A 25,185-nucleotide genomic window follows, 5' to 3' on the forward strand; every position below is an offset into this window, starting at 1 on the left:
GTTTTCAAGCCAGGGTTAGGGTTTCACAGAAGCGTATCAAGACAGGGCTAGGGTTTCAAAAAAGGTTTCAAAGTAGAATTTCAAGCCAGGGTTATGCTAGTCTTAGGGTTTCAAATTAGCCTTTCAAACCTGTATTTTAGTTTCAAACGGGTTAGAGTTTCATGTTGAGGTTTCAAGATGGGTTTAGCGTTTCAAATTAGGGTTTGAAGTCTGCATTAGGGTTTAAGGCGAGTTTTACGCTTTCATATTGGAATTTCAAGCCAGGGTTACAGTTTCAAAGTAGGGTTTCAACACATGGTCAGGGTTTCAAATATGGATTGGGGTTTTCAAGTAAACTTTCAAGACATTTCCAAAGGTATATTTCCAAAGATGCTATTGACATGAAACTTTCACCAGATGTTGGGAACAACCCGAGTAATCCAATACATACAACAAAAAGTAGAACAAATAAGATCAGAAATTAAGTAGTGTGTAATAATTTGAAATGACACAGGGAAAAAGTATTGGACACATGAAGAAAGGGAGGTGCAAAAATGCCTGGAAAGCCAAGACAACTCCTAAAATATATCAATAATTAAACAGCAATCCAGCCCCTTGTCATTGCAAATCAATATCAGCTGGTTCAGTCCTAATTGGTGGCCTACAAAAAGGTATCATTGCCAAGGTGTGAGTCAAGACACATCTCATGATGGGTAAGAGCAGAGAGCTGTCTCAAGACCATCGCAAACTAATTGTTGCAAAAACGATGGCATTGGTTACAGTCGCATATCTAAGCTTCTGAATGTTCCAGTGACCACAGTTGGGGCCATAATACGTAAGTGGAAAGCCAATCATACCCCCATAAATTTTCCTCGATCGGGTGCTCCTCGCAAGATTTCTGACAGAAAAGTGCAAAGAATAATCAGAAGAAATGTCCAAGAGCCAAGGACCACCTGTGGAGAGCTTCAAAAAGGCATGGAATTAGCAGGTACTGTTCTCACAAGGAAAACAGTGAGTAATGTACTCTGCCGCTCACCACGCAAGACCCCATTGCTGAAAAAAAGCTTGTCAAAGGTTGTTAAATGTTTGCTGAACAACATTTGGACAAGCGTTGTGTGCTATCGTTCCATGCTGTTGTTCCCATCCTTATATATTTGTTGTTGCATGATTTAGCGATGTCACGATGGTTTATTGTGTGGCATTTGGTTGTACAAATGGTTCAGGCAGTGGAGTTTTTTTGGCTTTCCTAGTGAAAAAGTAATACGTGACCTGTTGATGGGGAAAGTCAATCGACAGGGGAAGAAGCGTGGTCAGCTTTGGGTGCATAGCAAGCATTCCAAACTCTGTTCTGATCACTTCGAACCGGCGTGTTTTGAGAAAGACTTAGTAGAAAGCGTTGGATACAGAGGTAGAGGCTGAAATCAGCTACGGTGGCAACTATTTTTCCTACGGCCATCGAGACCTCAACCGCCAGCAAGAGAACTAAATCTCGCCGCGGCAAAGTGGCGCAGACAAGAGGTGAGGATTTCCTTGTATATACCTACGACTGTATTATGGTTACTATGCACTGGGGAGTAGGAAAAAAACACCCACGCAGTTCTTTTCAGTACTGTCGTCTGTACTTTTGCCGATATGACAAACCAACAGGCACAGCAAAGACTTTCTGTGCAGCGTGTTAGAACGCTACTCGAGCGAGGGGCACACAATATACAGGAATACTGAATACTATGTACTGTAAAAGCTTGTGCCGTGTCACTGAAACATATATGAATATTATTATATCCTCACCTCTTGTCTGCACCCTAAAAATCAGCGAAGTTCGGAGGTGGGAACATGGTGTGGGGCTGAATTTCAGCAAATGGTACTGGTAAACTTCACATTATTGAAGAAAGTATAATCTACAAATCTACTGAGACATTCTTGACAAAAATCTGCTGCCATCTACGAGGATGATGAAATTGAAATGAGGGTGGACATTTCATCAGGATAATGATCCAAAACATACTGCCAAGGAAACTCTCAATTGGTTTCAAAGAAAAAAGAATATAGCCCAGCCAATCACCTGACTTGAATCCAATCGAACATCTATGGAAAGAACTGAAACTCAAGGTCCATAAAAGAAGCCCACGGAACCTTCAAGATTTGCAGACTGCTTGTGTGGAGAATTGGGCCAAAATCACACCAGAGCAATGCATGCGACTAGTTTCTCCATACAGGAGTAGTCTTGAAGATTTCATTGCAAACAAAGGTTTTTGTACAAAGTATTAAATAAATACCTGTTGGCATGTTCAATACTTTCTCCCTGTGTCATTTGACATGATTACACACAACTTAATTTCTGATCTTATTTGTTCCACTTTCTTTGTATGTATGGAATACTTGGGTTGTTCCCAACATCTGGTGAAAGTTTCATGTTAATAGCACCTTTGGAAATATATTTAGTGAGAAAGATGGTGACATGTTAAATACTTATTTCAGCCGCTGTATCTCACTTTTTTATAAATTGTCTTTTTTTCAGATTTATTTTTCTTACCATTTTCACTTTTTGGGGTATTTAACTCTTTTCAAATGACTTTCACCGTTTTTTGACAATTGTCAGAGTTTTTGACCAATGTTCAGCATTATAAAACCTCCTGGGAAACAAAAGTCTCATGCTGAGTCTTGTGTCTCTGCTTCCGATGTGAATCACTCACAAGAAACGTTGGGAAAAAAGCGGAATGAAGTGATTGTCTGGCTCGCTTTCAGGGCTCAGGTGCCTCCACACTGGCTAAATCACTTGTTTGTTTGAACAGATTTACTACTGGCCACAGATTGGTCGCCAGAAAGGGGAAGGCAAATGAAGCGCCAGAAGAATGGATCTTTTCCTTTTTTCCCCACCCAACATCTGATGAAGGTGTGAGAATGAGGAAGGACAGAAAATTTGTTAAAAAGAAGAATGGGAGTGGATTAGAGAAGAAAAAAAGGTGGAATTTGCAGAAAATTTTATAATTAGGACAAAATCCAACCAAGGAAAAGACAAGAGACCAGGAAGCTTAAAACAAAATAAAGAAGTTTCTTGTTGTAGTGAGTTTTTAGCTGCTAGATACTTCAAAAAGATTGACTATAGGGAACATGCCATGCCCGAATCTGTATCTGTTGTAGTATCTGTTGTTAGTAGGTCTCGGACTACACCTCTAAATCCCAATTCGCTCTTCGTTATGAAAGTAACAAAAGACTTCCGAATTAAAATCAAATCATTACTCGCAGTATTCTGAAATAATAGTCCAAAAATGAAAAATCCTATTTGGTTATTTGGACACTATCTATTAAACCAGAAAGTGAGTACACTGGTGCATTTTGGCTATTGTGTTTTGGCTGTTGCTTTTCACTTTAAAAAAGTTTTTTGTTTTTAGTTAAAAATGGCTACCTTTAACCAGGATTTCTTACCATATGGTAGCCAAAGGTAGAACCTGAGTTGGTCTTCTGCCTGTCGGTGCCGTAAATCCTCGCTCCCTTGGACCAGCTGCCTCGTTTCTAGCTAGCCGACTCTCATAATCTGCCACAATGTTTTGGATCAACTTTTTCCCATTCATTTTGCCGTGGTCGCAGTCCACTTTGGCGATGGCTCCTTTTCGGCTTTGGTTGTGGTACTGCCATTATTATCCGTGCAGCTCCTCTGACTCGGAGATCTAAGTGGAGGGCTATAGGTACGATTGTGTACATGCACAGAAACTATGCGCAGTAAATCCAAATGGCATCCGCCATATTTTTCACATAAATGCAGCATAGCAGCAGTTGCAGCTCTTATAAGAATAAATTAAGTAGAATGCTATTATTTGATACATTGTGAATCGAATCCGAAAAGTCTGATTCGGCGTTAATTTTTTTCTTGAATGTTAATTTGACTCACCACCGATCCGTGAACAGCCCTTGTTGTTAGTGTCAACGTTTTAATGAGGGGACCTCCAGCTGACACTGAAGTCAGTAGGGGGGTTTACATGGAGCCTTGTATTCCGAATATAATCAGTTTAGGAGCCCAAACCGAATGAAAATCCTCCACATAAATACCTCAATCGGAATAAACAGGCCAAATCTGAATGGAATTTCATTCAGTTTTAAAAGGGTGGAATATTCCTTTTACCAAACCGATCAGGAGTAGATTTTCGCCATGTAAACCGTCATTCAGGATAGAGCCAGAAAGGGCTCTGTCTGCGGATCCTTCGTCTTGACGTAAATGCGCAGTGACGTCATCATTTACGCATGCCGCAAATATGGAGGCCCCCCGACAGAGCTTGTATGCGACAGATATCTTGTTTTTAAACAATAACATTAGCCTCTAAGCACCCACTTCCATCCATCCATTTTCTGAGCCACTTCTCCTCACTACGGTTGCTGGCGTGCTGGAGCCTATCCCAGCTGTCATCAGGCAGGAGGCGGGGTACACCCTGAACTGGTTGCCAGCCAATCGCAGGGCACATACAAACAAACAACCAGTCACACTCACAGTCACACCTACGGGCAATTTAGAGTCTCCAATTAATGCATGTTTTTGGGATGTGGGAGGAAACCGGAGTGCCCGGAGAAAACCCACGCAGGCACGGGGAGAACATGCAAACTCCACGCAGGCGGGACTACGGATTGAACCCGGGTCCTCAGAACTGTGAGGCTGACGCCCTAACCAGTCGTCCACCGTGCTGTGTTTTTAAACTACTGCTAAGTAATTTTTATGAAGCGAAGTTTTTTTCCTACCTACCCTACTTTTGTATTATTTCATAAAAGACACAAGATCATGCCGGTTATAAATGGCTCAGTAATGCCTTCAGAGGCACAAGGCAGCATTACAAAACAGAACAGTGCCCTGTTACATCATCCTCAGTTGCTTGTTCAGGACTTACATCTCCATTTCACCAGCATGGAGGTTGCACTATACCTTCGTCCACTGTCAGCTTGTGTGTGATGAGTTGAGCTGAATTCTGATTTCAACTCACATCAATTAATCTCCTGCAGTGTCAAAGTCGATTTACTTCAAATCAATTTACATTTTTTCTGCACTTTTGTTGTCATGCACCCCCGATGCACGGAAAAGAGAGTGCAATAATCCATGGGACAAAACAGATGGTGAAACAGGAAAACTAAAAAAGCAGAATTATAGGAACCAATTGACGAGTACAGATGTATGCCTTGGTGTCTGTGTCACTATTGTCAGTCTGACAGGTCCTCTGCACGAGTTTGAAAGCTGTTCCTTGTGATTTGAAATCAAACAGTACGAAATGTTGTGTTGAACAATAAGCAACCGATCTGCCACGACCAAAGTTTAAACAATGATTCTATGCGTGAGAGTACAAAATTGGGAGTGTTTTAGATTAATATGATTTTAAACCCATTTGATCAAATTTGTAGACAAGATTCAGGCTGATGGGTGTGGTCTTCTCCGAGTTGGCAATCCCTCTCGCCCACGACCCAACTATGGGGTATTTAACTCTGAACTCACACCTTCCTCCTCTAGTCTAGTCGTGTTTTTTTCCACTCCTCTTACCTTGCTGGCAACTCGCCGGACGGGCTGGTCATCGGCCACCCCTCCCCCGTTTCCCTTCTTTTGTGCGGGCACACGGCTTGGTAAACGCGAGCCGGGACAGGACCGACATGGCTTCCCAGCCTAAAGGTGCGGGCCTCCGCTAAGCGATCAGAGCCGCTACTACGAAGGTACCGGGTATGCTCCCAGCCAAGCGGAATCGCTCTGAAATTGCCAGTGAGCTACAAAAAGAGGCAGGAAGAGAGAAGTCCGGTTCTCCCAAGAACGCGTGATGACCAGCCATTTTTCTTCCCCCACTTTTTTTATCTTGTTTTTTGTTTTCCTACATCTTTTTCATCTGCAACCAAATCTGTCGCCTTGTTTCTGAGCCACTTCCAAAGACAGACTACCACCCACCAGCTGGAATTTAAAGTCGTGAGTAATCGCGGCAACTTTGCCAGACAACAATATTAGTCCTAATAATTTCGAGAAAATCACTAGCTTGAGACAAAATCTCAACTTTGTCATCTCTCTCCCGTCCGCAGTAAACGCTCACGTTTCCAACTTTAGTCCAACACATGACGTCCTCTTTTCCATTTTCGTACGCCTAATTTTATTTATTTATTTTACCATTAGTGTTATTTTCTTTTTTTAGTTTGTAGTTGTAGCTGTGTGTTTCCTTAGATGTCATTAAATAAACCATACAATTCCACTCTTGGTTGTATTTTGTGTGTGTTCTGAGTTTTATGTAAACCTCTGTCATCTAAAACTGAACATTTCATAAAAGTGTAGCAACCTTCAGATTACGAGACTGATAAAAAGGTTTCTTGTCATTTCTCCTAAAGTTTATACTTATAAAAAGTGACGTGGTGCCCTATCTGAGACATTAGTTTGATTTTAACAATTAAACTTAAAATTACGATAAACCGGAAATAACGCAAGCGTTGCTTCCGGCTTATTCTTTTCTCCTAAATTAATAAAATTTTTATTTGACCAATATACGCTACACCAGCTATCTACCTACCCAACCGATGAACCAATCCACCTACCCACCCACCCATCTACCTGCCCAACTACCTATGTATTATTGATCAATGGAGAAGCTGGTGATGCAGTACATTTAAAGTCCCTGAAAAGTGACACTAAAAATACATTCTTGTGGTGTGTCTTATACATTTGACACACCACGGAGAAGTGTGCTGGTAACAAACCTGCCAAATTTGAATGAATGAAAAAATTACAGCGAATATAAATTGATGCTCCAAAATCGTAAAAACTAGAGATATCCTCTCTGCTCTCGGGCGCTGTGGGCGTGTCCGCTGAATGCACTGAGTAGAATAGAATCATCTTTATTGTCATGAACCTGCATGCATCCATGCAGATGAAATTTGTTCTCTGCATTTTACTCATCACAGTGAATAAACATACTTGTTAGTGGACCACTCTGGAGCAGGGGGCAACTTAAGTGCCCGGGGAGCAGTTCGGGATATCAGTCTCTTGCTCAAGGACACCACAGCCATGAATCCGGGAGATATTGGTGGATGGTCCGGTCGGGGTCTTGAGTCTACTTCACGCACGGTGGCAGGCGATGATTTTAACCATAGGGCCACGGCTGCCCTTGAAAAAAAGTTTCACTGATGGAGGTCTGCCTAGTGCCTATTTTGGCCGTATCAAGTTTCAAAGCAAGTGTGGTGTCAATTGACTTATAGAAAGACTCAACTGGCCAATCAGTGAGATGCCTACACAGACATCTTCCCATCACCATCATCTTCTTCTGAAAACATGCCTCGTATAACTTTCACGTCAGTCGTATACGTTAGTACGTCTAGCATATGCCTACACATCCCTATATGTTTGAGCCGCAAAAATATATCTGCTTAAGCCCTCCGGTAGCTGCAATATATCGGGCTTTTACTGGCCACGAGCTCGCTCTGGCTAACAGGCTTCTTGACACCGTGGACCAACGGCAGGCTCCTCCAATATGTCACCTCCTAGCTTGGTGTTGTGCCAGTGTGTGGGGCCACATTAAAAAAAGAGATACTTCAGGGAACAGTAACTGTTTATGAAACACAGTGGCACATATTATTCAGCCTGTGGATCACAAAACATTAATAATAATCATTTTATTTAAAGGTGCCTTTCAAGCCGGCGGCACGGTGGGCGACTGGTTAGAGTGTCTGCCTCACAGTTCTGAGGAGCGGGGTTCAATCCCCGGTCCCGCCTGTGTGGAGTTTGCATGTTCTCCGCGTGCCTGCGTGGGTTTTCTCCGGGCACTCTGGTTTCCTCCCACATCTAAAAAAAAACATGCATGGTAGGTTAATTGATGACTCTAAATTTCCAGTAGGTGTGAATGTGAGTGCGAATGGTTGTTTGTTTCTGTGTGCCCTACGATTGGCTGGCAACCAGTTCAGGGTGTACCCCGCCTCCTGCCCGATGATAGCTGGGATGGGCTCCAGCACGCCCGCGACCCTAGTGAGGAGAAGCGGCTCAGAAGATGGATGGATGCCTTTCAAGCCACTCAACTTAAAAGCAATCAAGCAATACAATTAAAAAAAAAAAAAAGCAAACACGGTCGGTCAGTATGATTCCAGTTGTCACGTAATTGGGCTGCATGTAAGATTTCAATGAGTTCATGTATTTTTGGGATGTCGTCAAAGTTCTAAGAATCCTTTGTTGACAATCTGTATGTACAGCCCATAATTCAACACGACACTACCATTTATTAATTAACCAAAATAAGTGTGAATAACCCGATAACTCGTGGTTGGCTGTTGACTTCCATAGGCTTTCTCCCAACCGAGCCACCACATGACTATTTGGTGACGACACGGCGGACGCTCCCATACATAACACCGAGCTGTTCTGTAATTTGTAGCATCGAGGGATGATGCATTTTTAGGGTGTAGGGATTGCTAACTAACTAACTAAATGCACGCTGTAGTGGTAGAAATTTGCCAAGTAATTATAACTCAGTAACTCGCAATTGCGCTGGATAGCCACTTATAGAACGAAGGTACTCAAATCTTATATAGTTGGGGAGGAGCGACTTATGTTGAAAGGCCAAGTGCGTACCTGGGCTCCGTTTTAGCCACACCCCAAAAATCTGGCAAACTGAAATGGTAAAAAACAGTTTAACGCTGTACCTCCATATTTGTGTACCACAGAGTTCTCAGTCTTTGCAGATTTTCAACAGTTATCTTCAAACATAATGTATTGCTAAACAGGGTCTTTAATGTGACATAAACCTCACAGGCTTTTTATTTTTGTCCCTCACAGGGCCCCATAGAGAATGATGTTGTTGTCCACGTGTCACTGATAGCTGAAAGCCAGAGGTATAGTTTGTGTGTTTGTGTGTGGATGTGTGTGTTTCCCAAAGTCCTGTTCCTAGTCACAATCATACGTTTGTGATCACGAGGCAGCTCTCTGTTTAGTATACTGTATGTGCTACAGTAAATGAATGAATACAAAATACAATTTTAAGTGACCGTATTGTGTAAGAATTATTATTTTATGTCACATTTTTTTTTGTATTTGTGTGTAGACTGCAAGTGTTCCTGAACACATACGGCATCCAGACACAGACACCGCAGCAGGTGGAGCCTATCCAAATCTGGCCTCAGAAGGAATTGGTCAAGGTAATGCACGCATGCGCACACACACACACACACACACTGTTCATTTCTTTCTTTTAAGTTTTCACGTTAACCCTGAAAACAGCAGATTTGCGATATAATGGCCAAGACATCTAATTTCATATATAAAGTGGGTACGGAAAGTATTCAGACACCCTTAAATTTTTCACTCTGTGTTATATTGCAGCCATTTGCTAAAATCATTTAAATTATTTTTTTTCCTCATTAATGTACACACGGCACCCTATATTGACAGACAAAAAACGGAATTGTTGAAATTTTTGCAGATCACACAGCCATAAGTATTCAGACCCTTTGCTGTGACACTCATATATTTAACTCGGGTGCTGTCCATTTCTTCTGATCATCCTTGAGATGGTTCTACACCTTCAATGGAGTCCAGCTGTGTTTGATTATACTGATTGGACTTGATTAGGAAACCCACACACTTATCTACATAAGACTTTACAGCTCACAGTGCATGTCAATCAAATGAGAATCATGAGGTCAAATTAACTGCCTGAAGAGCTCAGACAGAATTGTGACAAGGCACAGATATGGCCAAGGTTACAAGAAAGATTCTGCCGCACTTAAGGTTCCTAAAAGCACAGTGGCCTCCATAATCCTGAAATGGAAGCCGTTTGGGACGACCAGAACCCTTTCTAGAGCTGACTGTCTGGCCAAACTGAGCAACCGGGGGAGAAGAGCCTTCGTGAGAGAGGTAAAGAAGAACTCAAAGATCACTGTGGCGGTGCTCCAGAGATGCAGTCGGGAGATGGGAGAAAGTTCTAGAAAGTCAACCATCACGACATCCCTTCACCAGTCGCGGCTTTATGGCAGAGTGGCCCGACAGAAGCCTCTCCTCAGTGGAAGACACATGAAAGCCCGCATTGAGTTTGCTAAAAAACACCTGAAGGACTCCAAGATTGTGAGAAATAATACATATTTTGAAATAATAAATATTTTGGCCTTCATTCTAAGCGGTATGTGTAGAGAAAACCAGGCACTGCTCATCACCTGTCCAATACTGTCCCAACAGTCATGCTGTTTTTCAGCTGCAGGGACAGGACGACTGGTTGCAATCGAAGGAAAGATGAATGCGGCCAAGTAGAGGGATATCCTGGACGAAAACCTTCTCCAGAGTGCTCAGGACCTCAGACTGGGGAGAAGGTTCACCCTCCAACAAGACAAAGACCCTAAGCACACAGCTAAAATAACGAAGGTTTCAGAACAACTCTGTGACACTGTTCTTGAATGGCCCAGCCAGAGCCCTGACTTAAACCCAATTGAGCATCTCTGGAGAGACCTGAAAATGGCTGTCCACCAACGTTCACCATTCAACCTGACAGAACTGGAGAGGATCTGCAAGGAGGAATGGCAGAGGATCCCCAAATCCACGTGTGAAAAACTGCATCATTCCCAAAAAGACTCATGCCTGTATTAGCTCAAAAGGGTGCTTCTACTAAATACTGAGCAAAGGGTCTGAATACTTATTGCTGTGTGATATTTCAGTTTTTATTTTTTAATAAATCTGCAAAAATTTCAACAATTCAGTTTTTTATGTCAATATGGTGTGCTGTGTGTACATTAATGAGGAAAAAAATGAACTTAAATGATTTTAGCAAATGGCTGCAATATAATAAAGAGTGAAAATTTTAAGGGGGTCTGAATACTTTCCATACCCACTGTATCTATATATATACTCTACTATTTGGCAGACATATCTATCATGAGTAGACCCACGACAAAGTCTCCAGAACCCAAGCATGAAAAGACACGTAAATGTTGTCATTTGGACATTTACCTTCAAAAGCAAACTTGAAAATTCTGCTCCAGAGGCCACTTTCACTTAACAACATGAATTTTGGTAAGCATGTCTATCAATGAGTAGACCCACAAAAAATGAATTCCTCTGAGAAATGTTCTCTGATTGCTACCGAATTTGTACCATTAACACTCATCAGATTGGCGACGCTAAATTGCAAGACATTTGCGTTTTTGTCATTGCGGATGGGCACAGCATGGCAGCAAAGTTTGATGACTGGCTATAAAACACAAAACTCTATTCTAAAAGGTCAGATCTTGACTAAACTTGTATGTGATGAAGTTTCAAGTTTTTGCTTTCTTTAAGGCAAATATCAAAATAAATGTTTATTTGCCCAAAAAGCCAACAGTCTTGAATTTCTTTGCTATATAAAAGTCCATACTTTTCCTATTAATCATCATTTGATTGAAACAGCCATATTTCAATTGTGCTCTTAAGGTTTTAATTCCTGTACTAACAAGTAGAGACAAACATGTCTTCAGCCCTCGAGTAGTAAACAGTGTTAAGTGATTGCCTTCCGTCATCATGTGGCGCTAGTAAGTTAGCATCACTAAGCTACTTCCTCTTTGCTTTGCATTTAATTGGAGGAGTTCTCAAAAAATAGCATCGACACCACTGCAGAGGTAATCAATGTTTCAATCAGTTAGATTGCATGTCGGTAGCTTTTCCTCATCTTGATTGTCACATTCATCAAAGAAAATGCTGTCAGCTCCATAACATTGATGCCCTGAGTGCTGCTGTACTTAACCACCATTGATCAGCATAATGGCCCAACTGGTTGCTGTCGTTCCCCACCGCCGGATGTTGTAGTTTGATGCTCTACCAGAAACAAATGTTCCATGTAATGTTAGAGTAAATGTGAGCCTGGCAACACACAAGGACAGACAACAAACACACACACCTACATCACGACGCATTTAAGAAAACAGACACATACATGACAATACACTTGACAACACATACATGACAATAAACTTGACAACACACGCAAATATCTGAACACACTAAACAACACACAAGTGCAATTTACAACACACACAAACACACTGTACAGTGGGAGGAAAAAGTATGTGAATTTCTTACATTTTTGTATAAATTTGTCATAAAATGTGGTCTGATCTTGATCTAAATCATAAGAATGAACAGTCTGTTTAATTAATATTTGAATTTAATTTCTGTGTTGCTTGCGTTATACCATAGACATGCAGTATATACGAATTATCTACAGTCTATGTCATGTCTATGGCGCCACACATTGTAGTGTAGGACTTTTACATATGAATGAATATGCGTTACATTTAAGCCCTTGTCAAATCAGTTACACAGAAAACTCATCCGAATTTGTTACCCCACATCACAAATATTTATTACATTAATTTAGCTGATTTTCCTAAAATGGGTTAATTAAATGTATTTTTTCATTTGACTTTGTATTAGGTGGCACGGTGACCAACTGGTTAGAACACCTGCCGCACAGTTCTGAGGACCGGGGTTCAAATCCGGCCCCACCTGTGTGGAGTTTGCATGTTCTCCCCATGCCTGTGTGGGTTTTCTCCTGGTGCTACGATTTCCTCCCACATCCCAAAAACATGCGTGATGATTGAAGACTCTAAATTGCCCGTAGGTGTGAATGCGAGTGCAAATGGTTGTTTGCTTATATGTGCCCTGCGATTGGCTGGCGACCACTTCAGGGTGTACCCCGCCGCTCACCCGAAGATAGCTGGGATAGGCTCCAGCACGCCTGCGACCCAAGTGAGGATAGGTGGTACAGAAAATGGATGGATGGATGGATTTTGAATTAATTTCTTTCATTAAATTATTTTAAATAATTAAATGAACTGATTTTTTTCCTGTAAAATAAACTTACATTTTATTCATTTTTATTTACTTTTTATTCATTTATCTAATGAAATAACTGGCTAATTTATTTATTGTAAATAAAATGAAACACAATTGTTAAACAACAAATTATTATTTCATGATTAAAATCAACTATTTTTTGACACACATGAACTATTTATGTTTACCTCATATAATGACCTGGCCAATCTGTCCATTTCAAAAATCCAATGTAGTCCTTGAGCACAAAAAGTTTGCTCACCACTAGTCTAATGACTGCCCACAATGGATATAAAAGGTCTACACACCCCTGTTTAAATGCAAGACTTTTGTAATTAACAAATGAGACCAAGATAAATAATTTCAAAACTTTTTCTTTCAATAATGTGACCCATAAACTATGTAACTCAATTGAAAAAGGGAATCTTACTGGGATGTAGCTAGTTCAAAATTAACTAATCACATTGTTGCACATTAAATGGCAATCAGCACATACAAAATACATTTTCCAATAAAGTTCAGCTGTTATAGTAGGCCTTTCCAGACATGTTTTTCTTACTACCAGAAGCCTAAAGGTTTTGTGCTAACAGTGACTGGTATTTGGAACTGTACATAATTCCCTCCAATTCCCTTAACTAAGGCCCCAGTTCCATCTGAAGAAAAAAAGAACAAATGCATTATGCTACCACCACCATGCTTTACTGCAGCTATGGTGTTCTGATGACCAGTGTTGTGTACATACAGGAGAACATAGTCAAACCTAGACTTGACTCACCTCCATCTCTTTCTGTTTTAAAAATGGTACTGTGGAAAACTACCTCACTCAACCATACCCAACCTTACCTTAACAACCTTAATGACCCACCCTACCTAACATACCTTTCTTACTTTACCTTACCCTAGCTACCTACCTACTTACCTACCAACGAGTGTTGTTACGATTCATTCATTATATCCATCCATCCATCCATCCATTTTCTGAGCCGCTTCTCCTCACTAGGATCGCGGGCGTGCTGGAGCCTATCCCAGCTGTCATCAGGCAGGAGGCGGGATACACCCTGAACTGGTTGCCAGCCAATCGCAGGGCACATCGAAACAAACAACCATTCGCACTCACAGTCATGCCTACGGGCAATTTAGAGTCTCCAATTAATGCATGTTTTTGGGATGTGGGAGGAAACCGGAGTGCCCGGAGAAAACCCACGCAGGCACGGGGAGAACATGCAAACTCCACACAGGCGGGGCCGGGGATTGAACCCGGGTCCCCAGAACTGTGAGGCTGACGCTCTAACCAGTCACCACCGTGCCGCCCCATTCATTATATCGATGTATATATAAATTAGCACTGTCAAGGCTACTTTCTTCTTCGTCTCTTCTTTGCTTCCTTTTTTATGCCCAGTGTCTAGTCACTCTAGACACAACAGTATGTGTATGTGTTGTTTTTAAGCACTTTTTTTTAAGTTTAAGATGTCCATCTGTCTGGTGGATGGCAGGTGAGAAGGAGGCTAGTGAGAAATTATCATTAAGGATGTGTGTGTGACTTAAGGCAAATCGGCGTGCACTTTGAAGCCTTTCAAGCTGGTTAGCTTGGCCTAGTTTGCTAGCCGCTAACAACGATAGCAGAGTACCCTTGAGGGGAAAGTCGGGTGAGCAAGAGGAGAACCAGCGACAATGTCAACTACTGGATGCTGTTTCAGGCTCACGTTTTTTGCTCCAATACCTCTCCTCCTTTACCTCTCACTGTATTATTAACACTATTTCTAAAAGATTTTCCTCATGAAACTCTCACAGTTGCTTCGTTTCTAGCCATTAGTATTCAACTGTTTAGAACAGGGATTCTCAAACTTTGGGTCCAGCTAGGGACACCTTACAGTGGAGACATTTTTCCAAAGACCCCCTCGTAATTCTAACATTGATTAAATATCTTTGTTCAAGGGGGAAAAAATGGCCCAACAATAAAATCATAGCTCAAATAATATAAAAAACAATAAGTTGCTGGTTTCTCCTTTTATTTTTGCAAAACAATACAATCAATCCAACTTTTATTCAGCACTCATAGTCCATTAGAAAACATAGTACAGTGCACAATATGACACATAAAAGAAAAGTAGATCAGCAAAATCTTCATATTTAATGACCATAATTAATCCAACTGATTCCCTTACAAGAAACAACAATAATCTAAGAAATTTCACCTGCACTGTCCAGTATGCAGGTATTTATTTCACTGTCATGCTGGCTGAATTTTTGGCTAAAAAGTTACTGAATAGATTTCCAGCCACTGAATTGTTTCGTGTCATTCTAAATGAACCAATATCGTCTTTGAATCGATTCGGCAACCACGAATTGTGCTACGAATCAAATAAAATGAATCGTTACACACCTACGACCTACCTAACTTACCTTCCTTAGGCTGCTATGTTCTCTGTGGCCACGGCAGCCTCGTTTGACCGAAACATAGTGTGCCATAGCATTTTGCCCTTTTTTTTGGTCTACATTCAAGTCAACTTTTCAATTGGTCTATCACACAGTATTTGTGACGGGGCATGCATGTCTCAAAAGCGCACTACATTTCGGCCCGCGGTTTAAGCAGATGGCAGTACGTTGCCTCCCGGCCTCTCACATTCTGGTTAGGTTCCTCACGTTTGTAACGTACTGTCAAGGGTTTTTACATATGGATGGCTGGGGGGCACATGTAGTGTGTACTGCTACACACTACTCAGCTCTCTCGCTCTTTCTTTCACTCTCTCTCTCTCTCTCTCTCTCTCTCTCTCTCTCTCTCTCTCTCTCTCTCTCTCTCTCTTGCGGTCTCACTCACACACTCAACATTTAGGGTTATAATAGGTCCTGTATTCCACCGTGAGCATTTTAGGTAAACTAAACAAATGGCTTTAGAAGAGTTGTAGATGGCGAGTGTGAGATGCCGGAGAATTATTATACTTCCCGTCTCATTACGAACTGCCTCCAAGTCGTTTTATAATTACGCCCTATTACTTACTGCCAGGTTTAGTTGCATGCACCTGGTTTTACTACGGTTAGGTAGGTTTCTCATCTTCACCGTGACTGCTGTGGAAAATTGTGGGACAGTTTAAATATCTTACTGGGCATCCACAGCAATCATGGCCTGTCATGTTTGCCCATCCCGTACTGTCCATGCTGGCCTGAAATAGGGCTGCCCTGGCTGTCAGGAACATAGTGTATAACGTAGCCTTACTCTCCCTTACCCTCCATACTTATCTAACCTTCCTCACTCTACCTTACCCTCCCTAGTACCTACCATACCTTACCTTACATTAGCTACCCTACCTTCCTACTGACCCAAACCTATCAACCTACCTAACATCTTTAACTACCGCCCTTAGCGTATCAACCTCCAGCCCCCCCCAATTACATGACTTACCTAACCTCCAGCCCCCCCAACTACATGACTTACCTACCTTATCTACCTACCGTACCCTAAGTACTTTAACCACGGACCTTACCTTACCTACCTTCCGTCCGAGCTGCCAAATGTTACGGAACATCTGGGTTTTGTTTCGAAAATCACTGAACATTTACTCGTTACGGCCGTAACACTGATTGTTCCGGATATTTGGGGGGAAAAAAATAAAATCTAGCATCTGACATTACTGGCGCCTTTTGATCTGGGAGTGATTTTTTTTATTTTATTTTTTATCTCGGTTGGTAGCTCTCCCTATGCTAACAAACTACAACCCCAATTCCAATGAAGTTGGGATGTTGTGTTAAACATAAATAAAAACAGAATACAATTATTTGCAAATCATGTTCAACCTATATTTAATTGAATACACGACAAAGACATTTAATTTTCAAACTGCTACACTTTATTGTTTTTAGCAAATAATCATTAACTTACAATTTTATGGCTGCAACACGTTCCAAAAAAGCTGGGACAGGTGGCAAAAAAGACTGAGAAAGTTGAGGAATGCTCATCAAACACCTGTTTGGAACATCCCACAGGTGAACAGGCTAATTGGGAACAGGTGGGTGCCATGATTGGGTATAAAAGGAGCTTCCCTGAATTGCTCAGTCATTCACAACCAAAGATGGGGCGAACAAGTGCGTGAGAAAATAGTCTAACAGTTTAAGGACAATGTTCCTCAATGTACAATTGCAAGCAATTTAGGGATTCATCATCTACGGTCCATAGTATCATCAAAAGGTTCAGAGAATCTGGAGAAATCACTGCATGCAAGCGCCAAGGCCGAAAACCAACATTAAATGCCCATGACCTTCGATCCCTTAGGCGGCACTGCATCAAAAACCGACATCAATGTGTAAATGATATCACCACATGGGCTCAGGAACACTTCAGAAAACCAATGTCAGTAGAAGAAGAAGAATCATCTTTTATTGTCATGAACATGCATGCATGCACACGAAATTTGGTCTCTGCATTTTACCCATCACAGTGAACACATACACATGTTAGTGGAACACACTGGAGCAGGGGGCAGCTGAAGCGCCCAGGGAGCATTTTGGGGTATCAGTGTCTTGCTCAAGGACAACACAGCCGTGAGTCCGGGGGATGTTGGCGGATGGTCTTGAACCTGGGTCCCCCACGGTGGCAGGCGAAATACATTACATACAATACAGTAAATACAGTTCGGCGCTACATGCGTAAGTGCAACTACTATGTAACACAAAGGCCATTTATCAACAACACCGAGAAACGCCGCCGGCTTCTCTGGGCCCGAGCTCATCTGAGATGGACTGATGCAAAGTGGAAAAGTGTTCTGTGGTTCGACGAGTCCACATTTCAAATTGTTTTTGCAAATTGTGGACGTCGTGTCCTCCGGGCCAAAGAGGAACAGAACAATCCGGACTGTTATGAACGCAAAGTTCAAAATCCAGCATCTGTGATGGTATGGAGGTGTGTTAGTGCCAATAGCATGGGTAACTTACACATCTGTGAAGGCACCATTAATGCTGTAAGGTACATACGGGTTTTGGAGATACATATGCTGCCATCCAAGTAACATCTTTTTCATGGACGTCCCTGCTTATTTCAGCAAGACAATGCCAAACCACATTCTGCACGTATTACAACAGCGTGGCTTCGTAGTAAAAGAGTGCAGTTACTAGACTGGCCTGCCTGCAGTCCAGACCTGTCTCCCATTGAAAATGTGTGCCGCATTATGAAGCGTAAAATACGACAACGGAGACCCCGGACTGCTAAACAGCTGAAGCTGTACATCAAGCAAGAATGGGAAAGAATTCCACCTACAAAGCTTCAACAATTAGTGTCCTCAGTTCCCAAACGTTTATTGAATGTTTTTAAAAGAAAAGGTGATGTAACACAGTGGTAAACATGACCCTGTCCCAGCTTTTTTGGAACGTGTTGCAGCCATAAAATTCTAAGTTAATGATTATTTGCTAAAACAAAAAATAAGGTTTATCAGTTTGAACATTAAATATCTTGTCTTTGTAGTGTATTCAATTAAATATAGGGTGAACATGATTTGCAAATCATTTATTCTCTTTATGTTTAACACAATGTCCCAACTTCATTAGAATTGGGGTTGTACCTTACCTCACCTTACATTACTTTTTTTTTACTTTACCTACACTACCTACCTTACCTCACCAACCTTACCTTACATGACCTACATGGTGTTAATAGCATAGTCTTACATCAAATATATTCCTCATACTCAGAACTCTCTCGTAAAGCCACACACTCGTGTAAATTAAAACACGCCTTGACCAGCTGCCTCATTACTATTCTCCACAGGGGATCAGAGTCGGGTGCAGAGGTTGTCCTCACCTCCCTGTGTGTGTGTGTCTCCGTGTGTGTGTGTGTGTCTCTGTTTGCGCACACATTTGTAATTCTGCTTTATCCTCAATGAACAGCTGCCTCTTTTTTTGTTAATATAGTGTCCTGCTCTTTACTTACTTTTAAGTGTGTTTTATTTTAATTGGAACAATCTTTTAGCCGGCCTTGGTCGTTGCATCCGAGTTGCATCGGAGGACCACAGTACCACCTTTTGACTGATTTGGTGAACTGCAACTCTCCTGTGCATCAAGGGGGAACTCTCTGGGAACATTTTCAGGGGACATATAATGGTAAATTTAATTTTGAATTGCTTTTATATATATAGCCACTTTGGAGTGGCTGGCCACCTATCAGGTGAGAAATTTAACACAAGTTTGAATGTGAATGATGGTTAATTCTGAACGCAGGCACTTGTCAATTTATAAGTGGCTGTGCACACTTGTGCAACCTCACTATCTCAGTTGCTTGTTTTTACTTCCCCTCTCGAAAATATTTAATTTAATTATTTTTTTTTAACAATAGAGTAGTACAAGTTATAGGTCACACTGGTGGAGAAAGTTTTGAAACGATTTATCTTGCTCCAATTTTTTTTTGCATCACTAAAAGCTGACATTTTAACAGGGGTGCGTAGACTTCTTACACTATATCCACTACATACATACTGTACCTACCTATCGACCTACCTTAAGTTCTGACCCTCTCTAAAAGCCTACCTTCATACATACTTTCTCTACCTTACCTACCTACCCACCGTACTTTACTACATACCTGCTCCACAATAGTACTAACCTACCTACTTTATCGACCTTAGCGACCTACCCCACCTTATTTTGACAGCCGGTCTACGCGTAAGCACCATAATGTCAAAGCCAAAATCTAAGCAGAGCTGCAGTGTTGGTTCACACACAGATAAGCATTCGGATCTTATAAACGGCACATAAGCACACACTATATCAATTTTATTTTATTGTTTTAAAGGTATGGACTTTATGTACGCACCAACATACAAAAGATAGTTTAAATGCAAGGAAAATCCATTTTCTAAAAACTACGTCTGCTTTAAGCATTACATTCCAAGTCCATCTCAAGGGCAAAACCGGCTGATGTATTCTGCTCACATAGCAGGTGAGGATTTTACACCCCTCTTCTCCGAGCTGGGGGGGGGGGGGGGGGGGGGGGGGGGGGGGGGGGGGGGTGGTTGGAATCAATGTCCATCTCGGCTCTCTTTGCATCTTCCAAAGTGGCGCATTCAGACAGCCGATGACACAAAAGCGTTTTTTAGCAGGAGAGGGGAAACACTGCTCTTTGCTCTCCTCTACACGACGTCTTTAAATGCTCAGAGCCACGTTAAAGAAGAAGGCCACCACCTTTTGCCCCTGCTTTCCCCATTACAGCCTCGTAATTGCTGATGCACTTAGTCGAGGGGTTATGTTTGTCTAAAACGTGTGTTGACGGCCAGAGCTTGCCCATGCCTACCTACAGTTTCGCAGTGATGGTGGCAAAAAGAGTGGCCCAAATACAGGGAAGCAGGGAGGCAAAATGATATTTAATTTAAAAAAACAAAACAAAGGCAAACAAGGATCATGGAGGCAAAGCATACTAAATTAGCAAAGTCCAAAAAAAACAAGGTTCCAAGTAACAAAGAAACACTAGGGGTAAACTCACGACATAAACCATAAAAAGAAGAGAGAAACGTGACTCACATCAACAGACTACAAATGACAATGAACCAACAAGGACTGAAAGAAACCAGGGAACTAAATAGAAGCAAACTGAGGAGACAACGAGGAACACCTGGACAAGACACGAGTGGCTGGAGAGAGCTGATAGGTTGACACAAGGTAGAGGTCTGACAAGAATAGGTAAACACAATAATTAAATGAGCACACAAGACATGAACTACATGGGGCACAGGAAAACGTCAACAAAAACACAGACCATGACACATTTGGCCTTAAGCAAAATTTGATTTTGGGGCCCTCTATCTCTGCCAATAATACTGATTGATCGTTCATTGTTGAATTTCCCCTTGAGTAATTATAATATTATGGTATTATAGGTTTAAGATGTTTTCAAAAATTACACTACAAGGGCAGACTGGGGTTGGTGTACACACCATTCCAAGTGATGAAGCATTACCTGGGATACTGAATATCATCAACTAGGCCTACTTAAAGTAACACCAAAAAACAACAGTATGCTATGCAGTTACTTTTGTGTCATCTGGTTTGTTATTTTTGTTTTTAAAAAAAACTGCAACAGCAATTAGCAAAAATAATTTGTCATGAAAGAACAATAATAAAGTGCAACAAACAAAGGGAATCATTTATAAGACAAAGAAAATAACTTGAAATGTACAAAAACAGAGTAGGAATGAACATAAACAATAAATTAAACAATGATGTAACTGAACAGTAGTGATGGCTTTCAAAAACAAAATTGAATTAGGTCTTAAAACTATGTAAAAATGTGCAAAAGATACCATTAAAAATAAATAAACATAAACTACCCTACCTTAATCCAAGCATTTCACTTTTTTTGTCATTCTGATTTTCAGCAATAAAAATAGAAAAGAAAAGAAATCACCTGGTAGCCTCCTTGTGGTCGTAGGGCCCTAAGAAGGTGCTTACTTCACTTATGCCTTGGCTCAGCTCTGTTGACTTCTCTTCCTGCCATTGGTCAGGTCCAATTAATTTCTTCATCAAACCATTTGGAAAATAGTGTATTCTCCTCTCTAATACAACTTACCTTCATGAATCACCAGATTCATGGAGCACATCCAATACTGTACATCCTCCTGTTCTCCTGGTGTTTACTGTAGTGCCTTTCGTGCTATGTTCGTGCCCTCCAGAGGCATTTTTGTACATTTTTGTCACTTTTTTCTTTTGTGTTTTTGGGAGGGTGATAATTTTTGTTGTGTTGCAGCTTGTGGCATTTTTTTTCTCTCTCTTACGATTTTTATACAACCTCTGGACACCTTGGTGTTATGTAACTATCCTAATACTCATGCCCACCCTAGACACTGCCCACCAATTGAGCAGAGCGGTATGCATTATGGAACATACGCAACTGGATACAATGTCAGAGGAGGGCGCAGAGTGAACAATTCCCATGGGCCATATTTTAACAAATTCTTGCTAGTTATCGAGTACTCGCAGAACACTAAAACGCTCCAGTGTGTTCTATGCATCCCCAAAAAGAAGCTTGTGTCAACCTCTAAGACATCCAGAGCAAATGTAAGGACACGCATTGAGGTATGTCACAAAATTAACAGTAATCGACAGCTAAGCTAGTTATTATGACTCAGCAAACACCAACCGCTACCATAGTACTAGCTACTAACATGTTTTTGGTCGCAATCAGAAAAAATTGTACAGGGTATTTGTGTCTTTGTGTGTGACAGGAGGGGGTAGGAAAAATGAGAATACAAATGAAGCTGAAAAGTACAACTGGGGAATGTTAGATGTATTATTTGAGCAGATAAATGTTTCTACAAAACCATGTTGTTGTGTTCGATTTAAATTGATATTTGTTGACTTAAAAACGCTCAATTTAATAGCGGAGAAGGATGACCACGTCTGTAGCTATCTTACATTTGTTTAGTACACACTGTTCAGTTATGTTAATAATAAGACAGTGGTGACACTGCAATAGTACAAGACATGATATTGCTGTGGTAGTAAGAAGTATGATTATCCAAAGATTTTGAGAATTAAGTGTTAATTTTACTTTTTCTTTTTTTCTTTTAGAGGTGCCAACTGAAGCAGTTTTGCTGTAGTTTAGCTACTTTTGACATTTAATTGTCGCTTAGCTTAAGTATGAACACTTCTGTGGGTTGCTTACGTGTAGTTGAGCCACATTTAAAGTAGAATAGCTTGTAGCAAAGCTCACTTAATTTTTCCAAGGACCTTGCCAAACACTGTCAGATAGATAGATGTATAGTGTTGTCAGCGACAATTGCTTTCAGCACAAGATAGCGTCGTCTCAGGTGTTAAACTTAACACCCTGGTCACATGACAACCTCTGATATTACGTCGGGGGCCAGAATATTTGCGGTTCATCTCAGTCACTCGGAACTCGACCTTGGAAATGACACTGGTGACAAACTGCTTGCTGCTTTACCTAAAAGACATGAAAGAAAGAAGAAACGGAAGTAGAGGTTTCCTTACATCACCTTTCAAGCATCGTGCAAAAAAATTTTTATTGATTGATGGAATTAGCTCGATTGTCATGGTTGCACCAGCAACAGGATCCCTGGAGGTTTCCCAAGCTCCATCTGTCAACAGGAAACAGACAACTGCTTGAATTAAACTGTCAACAAGTTCTTCTGGTACAATATCAGAACATTTGCATCCCTTCATCTGTTTGTAGCTTTCGTAACACAACACATTGTTTTTAAATAATAACAATTATCACCTCTTCAACATGTATTGTTAAACAGTATAGGTTAGGGTAAGGGTAGGTTAAGGTTAGGGTTTCTAGTAGGGTAGGGTTATGACTGAAGTGGACAGTTGTGGAAAAAAAACACAGTCAGCAACACAGACCCACACATGAGGCAATTGGCCCGGGCACATACTGGATACCAACTATCTGCAACAAAAAAACCTGTGATCACTTGTGTTCTTATAGGGAAATAATGTTTTAAGGTGCCAGATATCCTCCGCTGTGTTCTTTATTTTATTGAACCAGAAATAGCATTGCACAATTGTCAAGGAAGACACTATAACGATATAAAGAGAGAAAACGGGAGAGGAAAACATGGAGACAGCTGGGATTCAATGGAGGCTTGTATTACAATTGGAATCGGGTTAGAAGCCCACACTGAATAAAAATGCTCCATATAAACACCTCAGTCGGAATGAAGAGGCTGAACCCAAATGGAATTTCATTAGCTATCACAGGGGTAGCATATTGCCTTCCCCAAACCGATCAAAACTCATCTGTATATATGGTTCAGTCGGAATAATCAGCCTGCGTTTTGTCTTTGCATGCTCTGTCTTGACGTAAATATGTAGTGACGTCATCGTTTACGCACTTGAAGATATGCTGGCTTCCATACAAAAGTGGTCTGCGATGGAGAGCTTTTTTTTTTTGTCCTGTTCGGTTGTTAGGTCAAGCAGAATGGAGGATCTGTATCCCTTTGCTGCCGGAACGGCTTTACTGTGTCACAGTGGAGTTTGTGTGTTTGTTGGAAAGGAGGGTGGATAGGGGCGGCCGACAAGGGAACGATGGTGCCCCCCCCCCCCCCCCCCCCCCCCCCCGCAGGGCTAGAGAGCTTATTTTTAATTGTAACTTTTTTTTAATCAAGCTGTTGCTTTTAATAAAAGTGTAAAAACAATTGCAACTACTGTGCTAAAGACGACTGACCATCTTGATAATTCATCTGATGTTTACATAGATATGGACATGTCATGTCTGTAAAACGGCTGTTCTGATTGAATGCTGTGGCACGTGTGAACACCAGATCGGACTATTCCATCTTCTTAATGCCCATGTGCAGACTTGATTCAGGAAGACGTAGCAAAGCAAACTTGTTGGAGCGGTTGTGAGGAAAATAAAGTGGCAGCTGCAGTCTGTGCATCCTGAAACCGTTCTCAAAATGAAACCCCTATATGGAAGATATAGCTAATGTTAGAAATTTAACAAAACGAAACGGGATCAAATTAATAAAGGAAAATCAACGTGAGAGATGAAACATCCGCTTGAAGGAAACCAAATGGATTGGGTCAATGAAGTGTTTTAGTCTCTTTTAACGAATCCACCATTCCACGTTACATATCAACAGTGTGTTGTTGCTGCAACTCCTTAAGCCCCATGGGGGTCCACTAAGGACACCACTAATAGCATGGCGGAGACCTTTTCATTTGCGCCGCATCTCATTAGCACTAATGATAATAACAATACTGGTGGGTGGTAGTGCTGCCGCACGAGGGTAATTTCTTCAACAACGGGAATGTCTCGGTTGGGGGCCAAATTACTTCCCCAACCATCACGTGTGTTTGTGTGTCTTCCTACAGGCGTACCGCTTTCTGGCCGTCAACAGCAAGCTGGGCCTGAGTGGGCGTCCGGATCGACCCGTGGGCTGCATTGGGACCTCCAAGGTATACACGTGAGAACACAAGCTCACATGTATGTTGTGCCCCCAGGCAGCGTATGGTTATCAACTGCTTCCCACACGTCGAAGCGTATACGAGCGCTCGGAGGCTGCAGCCAAGGGAATCCATGCGGGCCGCAATGTGAATTCATTTTCCAGGGTCCATGTTGGTCTATGTCAGATTGATTTAAAACGATTATAAAGACCCTGTCAGGGGAGTTTGCGGTGTTAAAACTGCTATCAAGATTTGAATGTAGCCTCATTTCAATTATGACAATTATTTTTCTATTTTTTTATTTTACATTGCAAACTCCCCTTTAACATAGCATAAAACCTTCTAGCTGGAAGTCATGGCTTAAGTGCCACTGCCTCGATGGGAATGTATGGATGAAAATAAATAAAATTTTGTATCCATTCATAAAAAATTGTGAATAACAAAAATTAAACATTCTTTTGCATAAAGGTGTAATATCAAGCAAAAAGTTAATTTTATAGCTAAAAAGTGAGCATTTTGTTGACCAAACGTCT

At 41.3% G+C, this 25,185-nt stretch overlaps 1 protein-coding gene across 5 annotated transcripts in view; it reads left to right on the forward strand.

Moving 5' to 3' along the window:
- Nucleotides 1-25,185, forward strand: part of phkb (phosphorylase kinase, beta) — a 113,856-nt gene that overhangs the window by 64,041 nt on the left and 24,630 nt on the right. For all 5 annotated transcript variants that reach the window (XM_061765287.1, XM_061765282.1, XM_061765273.1 and 2 more), the window contains 3 exons: nucleotides 8,747-8,802; nucleotides 9,012-9,105; nucleotides 24,581-24,664. In XM_061765287.1, coding sequence (XP_061621271.1) covers nucleotides 8,747-8,802; nucleotides 9,012-9,105; nucleotides 24,581-24,664 — 234 coding nt within the window. The remainder of the gene's footprint in view (nucleotides 1-8,746; nucleotides 8,803-9,011; nucleotides 9,106-24,580; nucleotides 24,665-25,185) is intronic.

The sequence above is a fragment of the Phyllopteryx taeniolatus genome, chromosome 2, assembly GCF_024500385.1.
Source record: "Phyllopteryx taeniolatus isolate TA_2022b chromosome 2, UOR_Ptae_1.2, whole genome shotgun sequence".
In the NCBI taxonomy this organism is placed as follows: Eukaryota; Metazoa; Chordata; class Actinopteri; order Syngnathiformes; family Syngnathidae; genus Phyllopteryx; species Phyllopteryx taeniolatus.